The 22,863-nt window shown below is 36.7% G+C and overlaps 1 protein-coding gene and 1 pseudogene across 1 annotated transcript; both read right to left on the reverse strand.

Moving 5' to 3' along the window:
- Positions 1-381: 381 nt before the first annotated feature.
- On the reverse strand, positions 382-7,680 carry LOC109089691 (annotated as a pseudogene).
- A 3,002-nt stretch (positions 7,681-10,682) lies between these two features.
- Positions 10,683-22,374, reverse strand: LOC109045193 (excision repair cross-complementation group 3). Its single transcript, XM_042725489.1, is given in 17 exon segments — positions 10,683-12,048; positions 12,769-12,918; positions 13,045-13,163; positions 13,295-13,412; positions 14,909-15,005; positions 16,113-16,315; positions 17,411-17,595; positions 18,893-19,207; positions 19,476-19,680; positions 19,836-20,003; positions 20,103-20,238; positions 20,344-20,393; positions 20,630-20,848; positions 20,850-20,867; positions 20,920-21,054; positions 21,056-21,150; positions 22,176-22,374. Coding segments are annotated over 17 exon segments (2,379 nt in total). The 5' UTR covers positions 22,204-22,374; the 3' UTR covers positions 10,683-11,910.
- Positions 22,375-22,863: the final 489 nt, after the last annotated feature.

The raw sequence follows: 22,863 nt of genomic DNA on the forward strand, positions 1-22,863 counted from the left end.
TAGCTTTGTAGTTGTAATAGGATTTACTTTATGTTTGCTTTAGGAATTTTCTGCTTGTAAGCTAAAAGTCATTAAGCTTACAGAAGCCTACCATGTTTAAATAAATAATGAGCTTAGTGCTAAAGCTAATTTAATAGTAAAACATCTATATACAAGGTCTTCTTGACCAATATTTTATGTTAATTATTAAGGCTGAGCAAAATGAAAAAGCTACAAAGAGAAAATTACAGATAGTGTGATGTAAATTAAGCAAATCTTGGAAGTAATTCGTATTAATTGGACTATATAATTATAATTAATAGAATAGTGCCTGTTCTAAACATTTTTTTAAAATATTTGGTCCTCTGATTGGCTTTCACGCAAGAGCTCAGAGGCCTTCACATAAATAAAAGCAACATTCTTCGCTGGATAAAAGCTGGAGGAGGCACTATAATACACAAAAACACTAAAAGTCTTTGGACTCCAAGAAGCACAGTATGGATTATGGTTTAAATTCACACACAGTGTAATAGCAGATTACTCTCGGTCCACAAATCTAAGGTTGATGGGTGATCCCGGACAGAGCAGGCCATGAGTCTTAGCATGCAATCATCAGCGGTCTGGGGAGACACCTCAATGTGGAACTTCTGCAGGAGCTGTGATGGAGAAGAACATCAGTACACCATTAGACAAGGGAATTCACATTCAAGTAATATCTGTCTTTATTGCAACAATCTGCTTAGCACCACTATGGTGTGGATCTTTTGAATTTTGAGACACATATATAAACAAGCACCTGTGTTAGAGCCAGATGCATCTCCAGCTCGGCTATTCTCCTCCCGATGCAGCTGCGGATGCCGTAGCCAAACGGAATGGAGCCGAAGTTATCGACACGGTCAGAGGCATCCTTGCGAATCCAACGATCTGGACGGAACTCTCCGGGACGGGGGAAGTTCTCTTCATCCATAGAGGTGGAGTAATGACACAGAGCCAGCTGAGTCTGTAAATACAGGAAGTTGGGAGATTTTTCAATAAAAACAATAGCTACTATGTTTAGTTATAAGTTATTGATTTAATAGTTATTGATAGTTTTTGTGTTTTTATCATTATAATTTTAATTATTAAATCATATTAATATAAATTATTTTGTCATCAAAATAGATTAAAAAAATTCTCCAAAAAATAAAATGCCCCCCTTGAAAGTTCCTGAGGCCTCCTAGTGGGTTGTGAACCACTGATTGAAGTTATTCCCTTTTTGCGTAACAATTGTTTTCTTTTAAAGTGTCTTCTTTTTAACTAGCACACTTTATCTACGTATATCCAGGTCAAGGTAATTAAATCTAGAGCTGCAGGAAAGAAAGGCACGAAACAATGCTTCTACTCGGGCAGGTTTTGACGTGTGTTTATGAGACAAGCATATAAAAATGTGCTTTTGCATACACATACAGCCATATGATTTATGTTCTTACCCCTTTAGGGATGAAATAACCTCCGACGATCAGATCCTCCTGTGTAAACGCGTCCATTTCCAGGCAGAACAGGGAAAAGCCTGCATGCGTTAGAGAGACGGAGGGAAGTGTTTATACTGTTTGATTTTTGAATGATCACTGTATTTCTGTCCTCAGCTCAATAAGCTTGGCAATAAATAATGAGTGGTGGAAAGGGCTTACCTGAGAGTCTCTTTAACAAGCCGCTCTAATAAGGGGCAAATGAGCAATATCCTCTCCGGTTGGGACACGCCCACCCAGCACTCTGTCGACTTCCTCAAAAATGTCCTGCTGTATTTTGGGATGTCTTCCCAGAAGGTATGTGCTCCATGACAGTGTGAAAGAGGTCTGTAGAGGGGCAGAGAGGAGAACATTTGATTACTTATTAGAGATTAGTAACATGATCTACACTAATTCCTCTGCTTGGTGCAAAATTTAAAAATATAGGGAATAATACATGATATAGTTAAGAAATATCATAAAATATTTTTCAGCCTCCTTTCAAAGATTGCCCAGCCAACATCATTCACTCCCCCACTTTTTAGGCCACCTCTCTCCTCCTCTTCATCCTGTAATGAACCACCTGCCATGCTTCTCTCCATTTATCATTACTTTTATCTCAGATAAATCTGGGCCTAAAGCGGCTAATGTCATGTGCTTCAGCTCCAGTGATCACAATGTTCACCTTTTTGGGTGACTAATTCCTTTTTGGAGCAAGAACCCAAAACAGGCACCTTGCCTCATAGAGGTAAAGGGAAAGCAAGACAGAGAGACAGACAGGCGGAGAGGGAAAGATTATATGACCGGCTTTGGCTCACGATGGCTAATGTGATCATACGGCTGAAAGAAAAAGAGAGGGAAAGATCAAAGAGAAGAGGATGCCAACTGACACATCAGTGAAATGGGAGAGTCTTGGCAGGTCTTGTTTATTGTGGGTGAGATGTATGGAGAGAGGTCAGCGTTAGGTCAGGTGAACACAAGAGTTTTTCATGGAGACCTCAGACACCCGTTACGATTTGACCATTTGAAAAGAGTTCACAGGAAGAGAAAAAGTCGCCTGAGATGCTTTCCTGATGAGGAGGTTAATTTATCATCACCATTAGATGCAAGCATTTCTCCAGCTGTCTCAATACACAATGTGTTCTGCTTTTTAAATCACCATACACGCATTCACTGCTTGGAGAGACTGCAGCATAACTTCAGTAAAAGCAAGATTAATTTGGGTTACTAAGTGTCTACCATTGAATTTGTGCCAAATTACGAGTCATGAAGCAATGACTTCCCAGCAGCTATTGGACCAGTCCTTACCGTATCCACACCAGCCAGAAGCATTTCTGTCATGTTTGCATAGATCTCTTCCAGATTCATCTCTCTGGTGACCAGCATGTGAGTCAGCAACCCTCCTTTAATCTCTTCGCCTTTCTTCATATTCTTTTTGATCTCTGAAAGCCTCTTGTCCACATGGATCTGGCCTAAAACACACATTTACACAAACTTTTAACAAAAAAAAACTGTAGCAGGTGAAGAAGACCAACTTTCGCACAATGACACTGAACCCCACCACAGTTCCCTCTGCTCTTACTGAATTTGAAGAGGCCGTCCCATGAGCTGCAAAATTCCTCCCAGGGTTTGGGAATGATGGGCCGCAGCCATTTGGGAATGGCCCCGGCGTACATGGTGGTCTTGAAAGAGCTGAACATGAGGTGCAGTGCAGCAATGTACTCCTGACTCATCTTGGGAATTTCGTTTTCCAAGCAGCCCAGGCGAGTTTCATACAAAATGGTTGCAACACCTAGGAAAGAGTTTAAAATTGTGTTTTTCATAACATATTGATTCACATGTATGGATTTACCATATTGAATCTCCCACAGATAATAGCAATTATTTGCTAAGGTTTTCATGTGCTAATCTAAATCTTATCTGAATCTTTAATCCACTGTTCTATTAAGAGTAAAGTGAGATCCACAAATAATCACACTACAGAGGGTTTATCAGAAATTATACTTTCAACTATATGTGCATCTAAGAATTTAGCAGGCCGTTTTTTGACATCAGCAAATGACAATTAAAAGATCATTAATATTCAAAAAATACTACAGATCTAACTATACTGTATTTGTGAAAACGCAAAAAACTTAAACTGAGCTGAGCTAATTAATGTCACTTTTATGTAGAGCTACTTAAACGCTAAAAAAAGTTAATTATATATTTAATATCAGTTATGAAGTCATTAAACTTTGCGACACTGACAGAATCACATACAAGGAATTTGTTTTCGTGACAAGCTTCCACAGTGCAACAGAATGTCAGCGACAGAACAAAAAACAGATAATAAAAGAACTGAATTTACTGAAACTCATTAAATTAAATTAAATCAATATTGAACTGAATTGAGCTGATTAATGGCACTATTGTCTTCTATAGAGTTAGCTTAAATTCATGTTGTGTCATCATTGATTAACTTTTGCAGCAATCAACACTAATCTGAATTGAGCTGATTATAGACTCTATTATCTTCTACAGAGCTGCTTTTGTAGCTAAAATTGCAGTTGTTTCATCACTGGTGAACTTTGCAGCATTGACGGTGTTATTAAACTAAAATGAAAATCTGTATGTGTACTGTTTTGTATAAAGTGCTATACAAGTACGTAAAAAGGTGACAAAACAACACTTACATTAAACAAATCTCCACAAAAATTCCTTATCTGTCTGTGGAACATCTGTTACCCAGACTCAGACTCCCTAAATACCTGGATCAAATTTCATTTATACAAAGCCCTCCTATTCCTTTCCAGTTAACCACAATAACGCACACTCTGCCCTCAGGCTCACCTTCCATGGCATATTTGAAGAACAGGTCATTGATGTTATGGACAGTCTGTTTGTCGTCCTGCTGGCTACGCAGTGTCTTCACTCTCTCCACCAGGTCGGCCACCACAGCGTTGACGTCAGGGGAGAAAACAGCCACATCTCTGGGCCGCATAACCAGCTGCCGCAGAACACTGCGCATCTTCAGCCATTCATCACCCTCGCTGGAGATCATATAACATCATATATTTGTTATCAGATAGAGGAAAATTTAAAGATATATTGGAATATTGCAGGTTCACAAGAGACAAACCAAGTTACCATCTTCGATTTTATCCATTAGACTACAGCACCCCCCAAGAAAGCCCATCAGTATGTACTTACGCTGAGATGAGTCCAGTAGATCTTCCTCTCAAATCTCTGTACTCCTTCCAGGACTCCATGTTACCTCTCTGAGGAGTCTCACCTTCAGTCCTGAGAACCTGTGCCACCATGTCTCTGTCAGCGATGGACACCACCAGCTGAGGTCCAAATCGAGATTTGAAGATCTTCCCATACTTCTGAGAATGCTCCAACTACAAAAAGATTTGTAAAGCTGATCAATGTGGATTTCAGAAATGCATTTGAACCATATAAATATAATTAACTTTTTATGGATTTCTTTTTTTTTTCTTTGTTTTTGGCTAATTCATTCATCTAAGTCATTTGTTTAGATGTTTCCTTCAAACTGTAAATGCTTTATTGAAATTTACTGACAATATCTATGTCTCCCTAAAGACCGTATGGCTCTTAGCCAACTGCTCAGTATGCATAGGAAGACAATTACCAGTATGGATGTCCCTCATTGTGAGTTTGCCCACTTTCATCCCCCTTCTCAAGTCGTAAGTGCTATTCATACTAAATAAGACAACACAAAGGCACCTCTGTGTCTCCTCAGCCAGAAAACATTTCTAATCTTTCACAGTCCTAAGACGACTTTGTTGCACAACATAACTGTAACTGATCCCTAATATATACCTGTAAACCAATGCCAGTCACCACTGGCCATTTTAGATAAGTACTGTGGCGTTTTGGGCTCTGTTTCAGTGCATTAGAATTTGAATTCAACTGGCCATGTTCCACAGGATTTTGAATTGGAATGACATGAAGAGGAATTTCCTGACCTGCAATTTGAAAGAAAATCAAGATACAAACAAGGGTTTTCATCATTATTCCAAATATAACACATAATTCCATCATTAATTACAACTGATTGTGCATATTTTTTCATAACTGATTAAATATTTGTCTAGTATAAATGCAGCTATGTACCTATATGAGACCATGAAAAAAAGTCTTCTTTTTAGTGTTTATTTTGTAATACTGCCGTTTGTATGATTTTTGTACTACTATTTTTTTTTTCTTATCCAGTATTTTGAGGAGACTGTCTCCATTGCCTCCTCAGAGGAAACATCTTGTATATACATACCATATACATAAAAATGTTAACATCTACGTTTTAACATCTAAGCTAGTTTTATTCAAGTCAAAAATATAATTTAAAAACAAATTAATTTATATGAACACAACAAAATAATAGGGGTTAAATCAGGCCTTCTAAACACCCTGAAGAAGGTCTTGAGCTGAAACATTTGTGTTTTGTCCTTTTGGTGATTAATGTAAAACAACATTAAAAAGTTTATAAATCACCCGTTTTTCTGAAGAAACATTGTCCATTAGTGAAGAGTTCATTTTAGAATATTGTTTTTCTACATTTTTAACACAGACTGTTAAAACAACAAATTGTATTATCAGTTGTATTAACCTTCTCCCCCTCTCAGTTTCTATTACTCAGTAGATCAGGGCACAGGTGAAAGTCAGGAAACGACTCATACACTCAGATATAGCCTAACCACTTTTGTTACGTCAAAATAATACTTAAAATGACATGAAAACATGATCTCTGTGGGAGATTTTAGTGAGTAATCAGCTTGGTAAAATTAAAGACTCCATGTCTGTGAATTTACCAAGCTTTGATGACCCTATGACTCAAAAAATGTAAAAGTAGCCTAGTTAAACGTTAACTATTAAAATGAATAGCTAAACATAAGTTCACAAATAAAATATATTGTTAATGCCTTGAGTTAGCTATTATTTTGGAATAAATGTAAAAACACTAACTTCATGAGATTCATACTTGGCTTTAATAAATGGAATATTGGTTACATTGTTAATGCAAAAATATTAAATTATTATTTTTTTTCTTTCTCTGATAGCATAAGCAATGTTGTGACTGCATGGGACATGAATTTACATTTGACTTAAAAAAAAAAAAACCTTTGAGGACTTCCTCCTCATTTTAGAACACAACCCCCGCACACTGCACTGTAAATCAGGAATTGCATTCCTGTGCATTCATATCTTAGTGGCGCAAATCAGCTGTCAATCTTTATAGCTGGCCATTCTTGAGGTGTTTGAACTGCATGCTATATAATTCGAATTTGATCCTTCGTGTAGACTGCGCCTGGGATAAAATAAGGTTTGTGACTGTCCTTCGCGATGGGTGGAGACTGCACTCGCCGGGTTTATGCAACCCCATAAGTAATCCAACACCTCACGTGTCCGCACTGCACATTACGTAGCCGAGTCTTGACAGTGTTCCAAACAAATAAATCTTTATTTACGTTAAAGTAAATGTTAAAGTTTATTTAACGCTTGTGCAACAACTGTCACTGGCCATTTCTGGCACGTATTTCTGCCAACTCGTAAAATAAAAAGTTTACCGAAAGTAAAGTTTAGATAAAATTGAAATATGTGGCTTTTTTGTTAAATGAAACCATATGGATGAGTCTACATGATGGCGTCGTGGGTCTTTTTTCCGCTGAACGTTTTATTGAAGGTGTAAACTGTGCACTTGAAGAAACACCATTGAAATGCAAACACAGAAAGAAAAAGTAACGCGTAACGGTGGTCCCATTTGACCGCTGCCGACTCACCTGGATCTCGTGGATGCGGGCTGAATCCATCCCGGTAGAAAAACTCAATGAGGTTCGCCATGGTGCTGGGTCCGGGCATCTCATGGAGGGTCTTCACTCTCGCCACCTTCTGCTCCTCAGCGACGGGGCGCACCATGTTCCCCTCCTTCAGATCCTCCTGACTGTGCGCCGCGATCTCCAGAGAGCCCTTCGCCACGGACTTGTGCAGCCCGTGGGTTTGGAGGAGAAACTGCTTGCATGAGTCCTGCAGCAGACTCTTGCGGGCCAGGTGCAGAATATTGCTTTGAAGAGACATCTCAAAGACTGTATAGCGTGCCACCAAGTTGAAATCAGGAGTGTCTTGTAGAAGTGGAGGTGTTCGCAGACTGGAGCGAATGCGCACTGATGCGTGGTGCGCAGCGGCTTTTTAAAGGTCCACGGGAGAGGTGTGGGATCAGCGAAAGGGATTGGACGCTGGAGTTTGGCCCTGGCAGGAACAAGAGGTCCTCACGCATCCCCCACGAGGCAGTGGACGTCGATGAAAAGCTGAAGTGAAGGATTTTCTTTTGTTGCAAAATAAAATGGGGATTACATAAAATTCTATTACAGTCACAATTATAAAAAAGTAATTATTTTAAGTCTCTTGAAATGCATAACATTGATGTAAAATGGATGTAATGCCGAAATTATGGAGAAAAAAGTTTATAATGGATATTGTAGCCAATGACGGTCTTTTAGCTTAATAATTATATCATGATGGCAAAAATGAAATAGGCTATTTATCATACGTTTTGTCTAGCCCGCCTTCTTTGATTTGATTGGCCATCTCATTCATTTTGACATTGACAAGAACTGTTAAAATGCGAATTTTAAAACTTTCACTCTTAAAAATAAAGGTGCTTCACGATGCTATAGAAGAACCTTTTTATCTAAATGGTTCCAAAAAGAATCTTTAACATCTGAAGAACCTTTCTTTTTCACAAAAGGTTCTTTGCGGCGAAAGAAGGTTCTTCAGATTATAAAATGGTAAGAAAAAGATGGTTCTTTAAAGAACCTTTGACTGAATGTTTTTTTGTGGAACCAAAATTTATCTTCTAAATGGAATCTCTGTGGAGAACCTTTTGAAGCAGCTTTATTTTTAAGAGTGTTCTTGTCATCCTAACAACAAACAAAGCGGTGCGTAATGCATGGCAGCAGATATTATGACATAGGATTCATAATACAAGATATATCAGTTAATACTGAGGACGGTTTGGCTATAGGCTACTTCTAAATATTGGGGGGACTTGTCCCCCTCTGGTGGTGGGCCCTGTAAAAATAAGATTCGGATTTCGTATTCCTGCGTGTGTTTGTTATTTGGACAAATGAGTGCAAATGTATTTTTTGAGTTCATGTACTCAAAAGGTAGGCTATATGTTACTTTTAAAGTACTAATATGCACTAATAGGGGCAAATAAGGTACAAAGATGTACCTTTTAGCCCTATTAGTGCATAGTACCTTTTAGCCCTATACTGCCCCTTTTTCTGAGTGTCCCATCAGGCGCTTTGAATCAAGTGTGTAGTTTGGGGGCACATGAGGTAAGGACCTCTATTTTATACGAATGCAAATCTCGTCTGAGCATTGCTCAGCTCTGGGTAGGACACAATTGGAAAACTTCACACAAAAACACTTGTTTTTGAAGTCCTGGAAAAAGGGGGGATTCATCTCCTTTGAACAACTTGTACTCTTGTATTTAGACCCTCTTTTTTAATAACAAGAGAAAATCAAGCTCAGGAGGTTTCTGCCAGATTCTCATCCTAAGAATTAAATACGAATCACTGATTCAATTTCAGCTTCAGAAAAAAAACTTTTGTGTTCCATTGCCTGCCTCTATTTAAATCTTTCTTTATCCTTCATTAAACTGTTGATCACTTTAACTACACATGCAAAGACACAGAAGAAAAGCCCACTGATTATCCTTTCTAGAGAATTCACATGTTTTCTTGGCATCAAAACTGCTGTCTCCGAGCCAAGCAGATCTAGATATTTAAACGGGAAAAACCCCCAAACACTACCATCTCAGAAGACTCAGAGATGGAGATTGCCTTTGTGTTCTTATACCAGTGTTTGGCAATCGCAGGTGCATTAGGCTTCTCACCACATTTAACTATAATCATATTAATAATCACAATCCTCTAATCCTTTAATCTCCATACATTGTTTATCATGTAGCTGATTTTATTGTTTGGTGCACGTGCAAAGAGCAGAAAGGACTCGGGTAAAGCGGTTCAGTGGGCACAACAACAATCTGGCACAAGATGCAGAGAGACTAATCACTAGTAACAGGGAAGGAAATGCAATGAAGTAGAGCTGGTAAAGCAAATGAACTAATAATAAGGTGACAAAGGGCAGAACCAAGACATGAGACCAACAGAAGAGCACATGACAAACAGCAACAAACACAAGTCAAGAGAGCACATGGCAGCTTAAAGGGATACTCCATCCCAAAATGAAATTTTTTTCATTAATCACTTACCCCCATGGTTTGGAACGACATGGGGTTAAGTGATTAATGACTAAATTTTCAATTTGCGGTGGAGTAACCCTTTAACTCAATCATCAGCCGTGTGCTCAAACGAGAGCCAAGAGAAGTGTACTCAGCACGGACGTCAGGATCCTGCACTGACTCTTGAAATTCCATGTACAAAATACAAAATTATGTTCTCTACATTGACATAGCTGCTGCAAATTAAATGAAATAATGCAAACAAGATAATTTTAAAGGAATTTTCTTTCCACTACATGCTTTTTATTGTAATGATTTTGTTAAATATATAAATATACAGTAGTCAAAAGTTTGTAATAAAATTATTTTATTACTTGAAAGAAATATCTTATGCTTATAAAAATGCTTTTTTTAAATTTACAAAATATATTTATAAACACACACACACACACACACGTACACACATTTATGGTTATATACACAGTATATTACAGTACACACATTTATAATATTAATAAATATTAATATTCAATTGATAATATTAATGATAATGATAATAATACAGCCATTATGTATTATATAATAATAAGAGCCATTATTAGAGCACCAAATCAGCATTTTTGAATAATTTATTAAGAATCGTGTGCCATTGAAGACTGTAATGAGAGTAATGATGTTGAAAATTCTTACTATATTTTTGATTAAATAAATACATGAACTTAAAATCCAGCTCTGCCTTTCATTAGTTTGTACACTGAAGAATGTGAGGTTTGTTCTTTTAATTTCCATCCATAATGAGGTTACAAACTCAGGTATTAAGATGAATAGGGATTCCGGATTTCTCCTAGTGGCTGGACCATTGTGAGAAGAGGATTAGATTTGCAGGCACAAGAGATCAACCAAGTTCATTGTGAAAACAAAACATTGCATTCAGTAGATGTACAGTGAGACAAACAACAAAGACTTTATTTCCACCTTATATCTTTATTTTTGTTAAAGGGATAATCCACCCAAAATTATTGAAAAAAAAAAGATCAACTTTGCCTTCAAAAAAATTATTGAACTGTAAAAGGAGCCCCTTCACTATTTAGTAAAACTTATTCTTAAAAGTTCAAGTTACGCAAGCATGGTTAATTGGCTTGCTAGTCACATTAGGAAAAATGTTACATTACATGGAATTCTAATAAAATAAAAAGTATTGTGTAATTTAGTCACCCTTTAGTTATTCCAAACCTGTATGAGTTGCTCATTTGGAGCATAAAAGAAGATATTTTCAGTAGTTTCTGGTCGCCATTGACTTTAATAGTATTCTTTTACCAGTCCAGCAACTGCTTGGTTACCAACATTTTTCAAAGTATCTTCTTTTATGTTTCACAGAAGAAAAACTCATACAGGTTTGGAACAACTTGAACAGATTGTCCACATTTGGGTGAACTATAGTAGTACGATTACTGAAATACTTTGTTTTTTAAGCAGTTAAACTTGCAGCTTCGCTATAAGAGATGCTGCTGCTGCCAAACTCTGCAGAGAGCAGCACAGACTCAGGTCATTCACAAACACTCTCTCTCTCCAATTACTCCATTACTACTTCTTTGGATTTGGTAAGAAAATAGTTCCACACAAGAGCATTTTTATGAACAAAAACCTAAAAAAAGTTTAATTGATTCTGGACTGTTGAATTAAAAAATAAATAATGCACACCACTCTCACTAACTGTATACATTAATGTTACTTAATGCATTACGAACTAACAATAATATTTTAATAAATGAAAATTAACCAAGATTAATAAATACCATTCATCGACAATAAGATAATAAAAATGCACTAATAAAATCTTCTTAGATACCAAAGTACATTTTATTTGCTAAAAGTTTACAAGTAATTTTCAAAAACAGGCTCTGTTTTGGCTTTTGCATTCTGTACAAACTTCTTCCTTCAGTTTCCATTCAGTTTCTCACATCAAATTCAAAGAAATTCTTATAATTACAAACATCCTGTATGTAATACTATACATATTAGATTTTTTTTAATCTTTCTGAAATTACAGCAGTTTTGCTTCTTTCTCACAGTCTTTAAATTGGTCTGTCTGAGACAAGCAGCCGTGATGTGTCTTTTATTATGATGCTGGGCGTCCTTGGAAGTGGCCTGGTCTCTCCAGATGCTGTGAATACATCAGCCGTGCCGTGAATGTGTTCATTTGCGGAAGCGTTTAAACAGAGGATGGACATTCTTGCCAGCTAAAGACTTGCCACTGCGGGACGTCTGGTATTCCATGTAGACGGTATCGTCTGCACCAGACATGGAGCTCATAGTTCCCGTACGGCGAGAAAACTATAAGTGAAAAAACAAACAAACACAATCTTTAGTGACTCGTTAAGCAGGTTAACACAAATCCTCTTGATGCAAATACAGATTTAACCCAATCATAGAATGCTTGAATGTATGTAAATGCTATAAACCATAAGCAGAAAAGATGCTAGGCCATATGGATCAAGAACTTATAGTGCTTGGCCTGTTCTCAGTTGACCTGAACATTTGATTTTCTCACTTAGTCAGTCTAAAGCTTCTGGCTTTTTCTCCTTTGTAGGATAAAAAAGGAGAAATATTGAATAAAGTTGTTTTTTATAGATAATATACGAAATGGAATGAGGCTGTTAAGAACAAAAACTTTGAAGACATTGAAGCATAAAATTAGCAAATTAGCATTAGAGTGCAATTCCATAAAAAACGCAGATGGGAGGGGAAAATTCTCTGGGTGATTTACTGACAAGGTGCACATTAAAGAACACAGACGCAACATCTCATTTCTATAATGACCATCGCAATCATCAATCAATCAGCGCAGCATGAACACATTGCTAAATATCTGCTTTAATGTTCCACAGAAGAAAAAGTAAATGACAAATGTTTAATTTTTTGGGTGAGGATTCTTTTAAATCCGAACTGAGAGCAGTGTTTGTCATTTCTGTGGTAAAGATCAAGATCAAAACAGCACCTCACACCCAGCAAACAAATGAGGCGGCAGAGAGGAACAAAAACGAGTGGAGATACCTGTGGCTTCCCTCCCACCTCTCCTATCACCACTTCCTCTTCTGCGTCAAGATCTGATGCTGCCAGAACTTTCTGCAAGAGCTGCTGCTGTTCCTCACGAGAGGCAAACATCAAGTCTTCCTCCTCCATCCCAGCCAATTTTGTGATCACCTAAAAAACATGAAAAGAATGAGATGTGACCGAATGGGACTCATTATTATTACTATCCAGTTTGGCCACATTTCCATTCAGCATAATCAAATTCAGGTGTTTGCAGTTCAAATATGATCTTGAAACCTTGAAACTGTATCCCTGGTCCACCAGGAAGCGCTGTCTCTTGGTGGAATAAGCCATTTCCTGTGTGTCCTGAGAGACGAGCGAGTAAAAGTAAGCATTGTATTCTTCCGCAACCATACCTGTGCAAAAAAAGACATGACAGGTCAATTTTGTCTGATAATCTGATAATTAAAAAAATGTTTCCAAAAATATTCAATTGCAATTCCTTCAAGGGTTGCTAGAGTCAAGTTGACTTCCAATAGCTGGTTACCTTTCTTGGCTCGCAGCACTCTGCCCAGTCTCTGAGCTTCCTGTCGACGAGAACCGCCATGAGACGAGATCTGGATTAGCACGTTTGCCTCTGGCAGGTCAAATGAAGTATCTCCAACCTGACAGAAGAAGAAAACAAGAGAAGATGGAATAAGAATGGAAGAAGACAACCATTCCAATGCTCCAGTAATCAACAAGCAAACCAGCAAAATAGGTGTGTAAAAGTCAAAATGCCTAAATCTTTAATGTAAAATCAGACAAACGGAACAAATATGAGAAAACTAGGGACAAAAACGTAAGACAGACATGGCTGTGTTGCATTTCAACATCTAACACACTGTAAACTACAATCTGAAGCCATTCAGTTAGTTTAGTAACATAATAATATACACTGTTAATTTCCTGGAGTTAACTTTTTTTTTTAAACATGCTTTAATTTTTTTTTTTTTTATGTAGTTTAAAACAAATTTTCTTGATGTTGTATACAGGACGGAATGCTGTTTCAGCTAATATTTTATAGCAGAATAAGGCAAAGGCATTTCATGAAGATAAAAAGATGCAAATGAACCTATTTAAAAAGCAAATCAATAAATATGGTATTCTTTGTAGTTGTAGTTTTTGGTTTTCAAAGGCTTTTTTAGACATCCGTAATTGCATTATTACTTAAAAAAACATATGCACCGTCTCTATTACATACCATCTTTTCTCACCCCTACCTGCAGCCGTTTCCTATAAAGCTGCTCTTATCTTATTTGAATAGCCTGACTTTTGAGGACAATCATATCAGCACACGTGCATCATGTTTCCCATCAAATCATTTCCAAACATTTGCATTAAGGTAAAATGTAAAGTTATGCCATGTGAAGTCAAGCCAGCAACCCAGCATTCCTGAAATCAGGGTCTCAATTAGACAATCATACATATTAGACATGAATGTTTTGAACCATTGTTGGATGTAAAATTTCATATTTTTCTAAAAACGAAAGGCCCATGTAAAATGAGTAATGCATTGTTCCATATAAATTAAAACTAAAGTGTGTAATCTCTCCAGCACTGGCATCATCGAAATAATGGATATTTACTGCTTTATTTACTTTACCATGATTTGTGGACACAAGGGTTTAATCTTGACAACATTCAGAAACATATTGTTTAGTCTGCTAGAATTTGAAAGATACATAGTTTTATGATGTTTTAAACAGCAAGCAGAGTGTTTGTTTTGTTAAACGAGTTAGTTTATGGTGGATTTTTGTCTTTTTTTAAGGTATTTTAGAATCTTGAATGTTATTAGTATTTCTAAAGTACCTAAAATGCAGAACTGTACTTGTTTTTTTGAAATATAGTTGGAACGTCAAGTTCTGAAGGGAATTAAAGGATCACATCAGTGTACATTACCTCTGCTGAACTCTATTAACTTTGCATTTACAGCAACACACCAACTTCTGACTGTGTAAAAGTAGTGTTGAGATTCAATTAAATGCTACTTAAAATGAAAAGAATTATTTCTTGACATAGGTTGCATTTGTGTAAAAGAGGCTAAGAATAACACCTCAGAAATTAAAAGTTAAAAATTAAAAATACTAATCTACATTTTCACAGGGAAGTGAGCATTTACCTTGGAGATGAAGATGGTATTGATTTTGGGATTGTGTTTAAAGTTCTGAAGGATCTGCATGCGCTCTCCTTGAGATGTGGGTCCATAAATATACGGTCTGACGAGAAAGAACAAAAGAGAATGTATGTGTACATATGTACATGTATACCAAAAATCCTATATATCATCTTGAGCATGTTGAAGAAAACATTTCATAAAAGGGAGTTCACACACTTACATATTTGCTAAAATATAATGTAATTACAGACCTCGAAGGATATTTTTAGCAGAATCCCATTGTGTGTTATTATATATAAAAATGATCAAATTCTATAAATAAAAATATAAAGAAACCACTGAAAGTTTGCAAACTTCACCTCACAAACGCTCAAAGTCCTACAGTGTCGCCATACAGTATGAGATTCAGAGTATAGCCTTTCAAAAAAACTTTCCACACTTGACAAGGAAAAGCCTATTCATTTGGCAAAGTTAAAGGTGATTAACAGCAAAGTAAAGCTGATTACAGGTTGCGCCAGGGCCAGTCTCATAGAATTGCACTCTAGAACACCCGGACACACACACACAGGTTTACACACGTTTTTGTGGATCATTTGAGCTCATGCGGTGTGTTGAGCTCTTTTGTGTAGGCTGCTCATTACCAGCTTTTAGTAAGTTTATGACTTTGTTGATACTGCACGTTTCTGAACACTTAACATGCTTTTGAGTAGCATTAAAATGAAAAAATTAAAAAAAAATAATAATAAAATACGGTCCTGAAAAGACCCTAAAATGCCCAGAAAAAAAATATTTTTCTGCATAAAGAAATTGCATTTAGCAACATTGCTTAAACTTTTCAAGACGGACATAGCATGACCTCTGAGGTGATTTCAAATCAAGCTTTTAAAACTCATGTTCTATTAACTGAAAAACTGCACTACCCAAGAGAGTTCCATCAATAAGAAAAACTGCTGCTTGTGTGAACAGCAGATGTAATGCAATTAATGCCAATTTAACAGTAATTAACCCAAGGTTTTATGTTTGAAAGCATCTAACAAGCAGTTCATTCGTGCATAAATCAAGCTGTCTTTTTTCTGATTGACAAAAACCTTTTAACTAAAAAAATATTCCATGCTTACCTAGAGGCCACTGAAAAAGTGGGATATGACTATTGAGCTTTACAACAAAGCACTGGTGTATGCATATGTGTTTGAATGAGAAGGATTACTTGTTCAGGCGGATGGCATATTCTTTCAGAGCGAAGACGTTGTCGGCAAAGACGATGATCTTGTCGTTTCTCCGCTCATGGAAGCGGATCAGGAACTGACATGCGCGGAACTTGTTAGGATTCATGGTGTAAAGCAGAATTCTCTTCTTCGTCTTTATGGCCACATATTCACGATAAAACTCAGGAGACATGGGACACCATACCTAGACGCACAGAGAGTGAGAGGGAAATGTACACTAAACTTAAAGCTCTCTGCATTTTCTACAAAACCCATTGGATTACTTCACCCCTCCAGTTAGCTTGATTAGGTACATGGATTAGCTCCTCAAAAGGTTTATCCAACAAACTCTCATGATCATTAATCTATGAAGCTTCTATTTAATTAAAACAGCTTAAAACGCATATGAAAATTATTATAAACATGTAAACCTTATCTACAGATTTTTATATACACTAAAAGGAAATAAACTAGTGCTATCAAAGGATTAATCGCATCCAGAATAAAAGATTTGTTTACATAACGTGAGTGTACATATGCATGTATACATTTAAGAAAAATAGGTTAATAGGTTATAAAATTATTTTTTTTCCTTTAGAATAATCAGATACTCTTATTTACATCTAAAACTGTATAGATTTATTTCAGTTGAATAAAAAATAGTAACTGTGAAAAATAAATACACTGAAAATAGAACTTCCATGACCTTTTATGATTTCTTAATTTCCACTTTTTTCAGGACATGAAATCTTTTTTTTTTTTTTTAAGTGTTCCATGTAAAAACCCTGTATACATTAAATTTATAGCGTAATCTAATTTATATATTTGACTTACTGACTGACTTGACTGCAACAGATTTTAAGTAAAAAAAAAAAAAAAAAAAATGTTAAAAAGTTTACCAAAACTTTTTTTAAATGCTTTGCATTGGAGTTTTTAAAAATATTTATAGAGCCTTTTTGAGAAGATGCTGTTCAGCGTAAAGTGAACAATCCATGAGTCAGCACATTTGCTTTTCTGCTCATGTGGCTAAATGGTCCGCTTTTGTTTAGTAAGATCAAAAACTTAGAGGTAATACTGAATAACTGTACTGTATTTTCTTTGTACGCCAGGCTCCAAAGCCTCCCAACACAATGTTTCACAATTTCATGCTCCTTGTTTACCCCCTGAGAAGGTTCAGACATCAACCTAAGTTCACATTATGATATATGCACATGAAAAGTCGTTTGTTGTCTTTTTTGTACTTTGGGGAGGAATGTTCGATTTCTTTCCTGTTACATAATTGTTTCAGTAAGACCCTCACCTCAGCACACTGGACTTTAGCAATGTAACCACTGTTCTGTAGTTCCATCCAGTTCGCCTCATAGAGCTTCGGCCCAATCAGGAAGTTCAGATCGACAATTTTATCATCCTCTCTCACTAGTGTGGCAGTGAGACCCAGTTTACAGTGAGCCTGGACTATCGTCAGAACACGACGGAACATCTTTGCTGCAATATGAACACAAAACAGTCAGGAATCTGTATCATTTTCACTAATGTTATTTGTGTTTAAATAATTTCTCGGTTCTCAATAAAAGTGAAATGCTAAGCTAAGAGACAAAATTCCACCCATTTAGAAGATATTCCTACTATAATTGTAATTTTGCTTCTTCACAATTTTCTGATTTAAACAGCTAAAAACTACGGAAAACAAACATCTGAACTTGATGTGAAAAACAACCTCATTGGTTCTGCTTCTGTTTACCATGTTTGATGTGCATTATAGATGCATGTTTGCTCAAATCTGAATAAAAGCCTAAACTAAATCTTTTCATCATATAAAGTAGGGCTGGGTAAAAAATATCGATCTCTCTCGATATTAATCGATTCTTAAATCCCAAGAATCAATCAGTCTAGTTTTCAGTTAAAGGACGGAACGTTGAAGGGCACGTCCCATCCAATACATCACAATTAGCATTGTGCTTTGGTACTTTTAATATGAAAAAAAGTCTCAGATTTCAAATTCTGTCCATTGTATTGCAGTATTCAAACAATAAATGGCGTTTTGTTGCTGTTTAATGCGGAGTGACAGATCGCTGTAGTGCCTCAGTTCATATTTTGGAATAAATCCATTAAGTTTATATAAAAAAAAATGAATTGAAGTAGAAATATTATTAAGTAATTGTAACTTTATTAGTTCAAAAACTTCATTAAGTGTAATTTAACAAATCAGTCAATTTTAACATTCAATATTAATGTTGTACCAACTGACTCTCAAGTACATTTTAAACTTTTTTTTGTGATTTTTTTTTTTGTTTGGTATATTTTGCATGTAATGTAGTTTTTATATATTAAATGTATTTAATTTTTAATCAAACTGAATTGCAAGCTTGTGAGTGAGAATGAAATCGAATCGTGAAATTTGTGTCAAAACCCAGCCCTAATAGAAAGTGATTTTGGCCTCTTCAGAAAATACCCATGGATAAAACCAAGTATATATTCATCCCAATATATATATATTTTCATATAGATTAACTTTATAATGTTTTTGTGATTTTTGTGGTTTTGAAGAGGTTTTGAAAATAAACTGCTGAAAAAAGTTCATTTTTAGGTGGAATATCCCTTCAAGACCACAGTAAGGAAACGTCCCATCTGTCTTGTAATTACACGGTGGGTGGAGCTAACTAGTGTGAAACAAGGAAAAAAGAATCCAAGTGGCCCAAAAAAAAATTTGACGACACGATTTCTCGCTTGATGTTTTATCAAGTTGCAATTATGGTGTGTGATGTTCACACACTAAACCTACCTGGGATTGTGTGCACCTCATCTAGTATAATGAGCCCCCACTCCTGACTTTTCATCCACTCCATGACCCTCTCAGCCTCCCATGAGCGTTTGGTGGTGTGGCCCAGCATAGAATAAGTACTAATGGCCACCGAGCAGCCGATGGGCTTGTCTTTTGCATCTGAAGTGAAACGGCAGATCTGGGAGTCATCAATGGTGGACCACATCTTAAACTGAGCCTTCCACTGTTCCACTGACACAGAGGAGTTTCCCAACACCAGACAGCGCTTACGCACTGTGCAGGCAGCAGTGACGCCCACCAGTGACTTTCCAGCACCTGTGGGACACATCAGTAGAATAACAAAAGACTTCAATGTAGATTCTTTTCAGTTTATCTCAATAATAACATTCAAAGAGCTTCTAAACCCAAGTTGATGGAAAATAGTATGAAATGATTCATTTTATATAATTTAATTTCCCAAATATCATTACTACATTTTATAATGACATTTTCCAAAGCCTTGTCTGTTTAAAGGATGCACAACACCCTACAGTCCAAGACTAGGCATCGAATGCTTCTGGGAAGAAGCAAACTGATTAATTACCACAAGGCAGGACGATGACTCCAGATCGAGCTCTGCCGTTCCCAAACATCTTCCTCAGACTCTTTTCCTGATATGGTCTCAGCACAGCAGTGGGCTTCAGGTCCATGTTGATGTCTGGGTTCACCGTGTCGTTACGGAAATCATATTCAGCCAGGAGAGGATATTCCAGCTGAATGCAACGTTTCTGAAGCTCCTCTATCATTTCCTAACAAGTCCCAGCACAAATATGAAGAAAGAGTTGGATTACAGTGCATGAAATCTTCACTTAATAACAATTTAAACTAAACCAACCCTGTCAAAGGAACAGTTAAGGTAAATTAACCTGAAACTCACAATGAAGTAACATTCTCATTCACATACCTGACGGATCTCAAAAGACACTGTTTGTGTCTCTTCCTCCTCCTCCTCCTCTTGGTCCATCTGCTCGTAGTAACTGAAGATGTCCTCTGGCACCTGATTTCCTGTGCGCTGCCCGTCTTCTGGCTGGGAGGTGGATGGACCACCATTGTCCTGCTGAGTCTTTGAGATCTGGACAGGACGATGGTACCAGAAATGAGCCTTAGTTTAGCTCCACTGTAAGTGTCTTAATGTTTCCACCTAGACAACATGTTTTGTGCTCACACTTACTGCAGATTTGCTAGAGATGGTCTCAGTGATGAGCTCGGTCTCCTCACCCTCAGCAGAGCGAAGACGACAGTCCCGAATCACAGGGTCCTGTAAGAGCCTCTGAATGACATCAGGGAACGCACTCTCCACAAAGTACCTGTTCTCAACACACACAAACACACAAATGCTCATACATAACTAATTATTTAACCTTTCTTTAGTAAGAAGTAAAGAAAGAGGAATCTATGTAGAACGAACTGACCTGTTGTGTTTCAGGACCAGTTTGACTTTACCGTAGCTCACTGTGCACAACTGCAAGAGAACAGAGAGTAAAAGAGTGGCTTTTATATATAATAAATGTAAAAAAAAAAACAAACAAAAAAACAAACAACAAAAATAAGGCGACTTGCAAATGAGAAACATGCAATTCAACAAAGAGTTGTAATACACACAGTGTGAGTGTGTATGTGCAAGTGCATTGGTTTAAGAGTATGGAGTGGTTCCCACAATCATGGTTCACACAGACTTCACTTCCAGCACACACACACCTTAATAAACTGCACTATGCCGTCTGGCACAGAGGTCTTGCTGAGTTTCTGCAGGTACTCTATGATGTCAGAGGTCTGCAGGCCGACGCTCACGGCGGCGTATAGAGAATAAGCCGTCAGCTTGTACTCGTGCACATGGGTAGGTCTGCACACCGGCTCTGATATGGCCACCAGGAAGTCCTGAGCGTATTTATACACTGGAGAGAAAGCCTCTAGGAAAGATGTGACCATCAGGAGCCTATAACAGTCAAACACATACATAATGGGATAGTCGTAGCTTCTGTTGTAACTGCCGAATAAATCAAGGATCTTTAGCCTTACCACCACAGGGGCCGGGAAGTGTGGTCATTCTTGAGAAGCATCTGTAGTCTGTAGTCTTTGGCTCCGTACTCATCCAGTTTAGTGCTGGATTCATCCACCTGCTTTTCCAGCAGCTGCTGGAACTGCCTCCTGAGACTCACCGCCCATCACCTCTTCATCATCCTCTTCCTGCTCATAATAACGTTTCTTGGACTTTTTATCTAAAGTAAAAAAAGAAAATAAAAAAAAAACACTTAAGCGATTTTAGAAGATCTGGTTATAGTTCCAAAGAAAGAATCTAAAGACCTTGCTGCTCAGGTGTTTTTCGCAATAGTTTCATTTAACAGCATTTAGAAACAATATTTGGATCTACACTTTAACATAGTTTTTACACTAAGTGTCTATAATGTAAATAATATACTTAAGAATAGTCTTAAGTGTGGCTGTGAATGTAATGTTTTTTGACAATTAATTTATTAAGTGAGGTTAACTGAACTTATTAATGATTTTTTGATCCACTCAAGTATTTCTATGTAATTTCATAATTACCAGTACTGTCATTGAAATATTATTAAAATTTTATGGTGTGTTTACTGACAAGCATTTATAGTAAACTAAAATGCTATTTCTGGTTAAACTTTGTATGTCATAAATTTGAATTCAATTTTAATTACACATTTGCAATTATAGTACAATTTAGTACATTTAAAATAACTTTAAATGTAATATCAAAAACGTTGTAATCGAGTACTTCACATGTGTTTTAGTATGTTGTACTAAACACGTCAAAATAAGTGTACTTCTTCAAAGCATGACAAAAGATTATCAAAATATATTTATGCAAAGTGTACTTAAAACAACATTCTTGAAGGTGTACTTTCTTTAAGCACCCCTAAGCGCCATTTTATTTCATTACAACTAGATTATCTGCAAGTATGTTCTTTATTTGTGTATATATACACACAATACTCCTTTTAATATATTACAAGTGCAATATACTGTAAGTAATGATATTTCATTTTCACAAGCTGAGCTACTCCTGATTTAGGAGTCTGTTTAGATTGTATACCACAGTGTTTATATGATATTACTTTTGAACAGAAATAAGCTCATGGTTATCTTTAATCCATCGTGCCTTTGTAATGGTTTCTGCTGCATTAGTTAAACATGCTAACTTGGATAACATCATGGAACATCAAACTTTGATTAAATCGTGTTTATTTCTAAAGCATGGCATCCATCTTACCTCGATCACTCTTATCTTTCTTCCCCATGGTGTCAGCCTTAAAAAAACACTCTCTTTTTATGAATTCAGTGGTGGTTTAACACATCTTAATATAAAAATACAGCATTGATTAGTACTGCTGCAGCGGCCATGTCCAGCACGCTCTTCTTCAACGGATTAAACCGGTTGAGAACCGTAAACCCACTCAGAACTCTACCGCCACCTGCCGGCTGGACGATCACTGACTGCACACTAACAGATGAAATTTCGACCTGGCGTAATTAGCTAAAAACACTTTCTCCATTTGAACTGTAATTTAGAATTTATTTCACTTCAATACAGTCCCGAGATCAACATTATCTGGAACAGTATAATAATTAAAGACAGGATGTTACGTGTGAAAGAACAATCAAAATACATCCTTTCGAATTCAAAATTATTAAAACTAAAGAACACTTCACAATTAATCACACAACTAACCAACAATTTAACAATTTTAACTTTTAAGATTTTGTTATGAAAAGGCAACAGAGTAAAACTGACACATGACTGGTTTTTCAGGACGCTGTAATATCACTGTGAACAAAAACATACGATGACTATGTGCCTTACTCATAAAACATGAGCAGAACTTACTGATTACTTAAACACGTTATGTAAACGGTCACATCGAATGAGGTTGGATGAGACAATTAGGTTTAATTCACTG

Source organism: Cyprinus carpio, chromosome B6 (genome assembly GCF_018340385.1).
Source record: "Cyprinus carpio isolate SPL01 chromosome B6, ASM1834038v1, whole genome shotgun sequence".
NCBI classification, from domain to species: domain Eukaryota; kingdom Metazoa; phylum Chordata; class Actinopteri; order Cypriniformes; family Cyprinidae; genus Cyprinus; species Cyprinus carpio.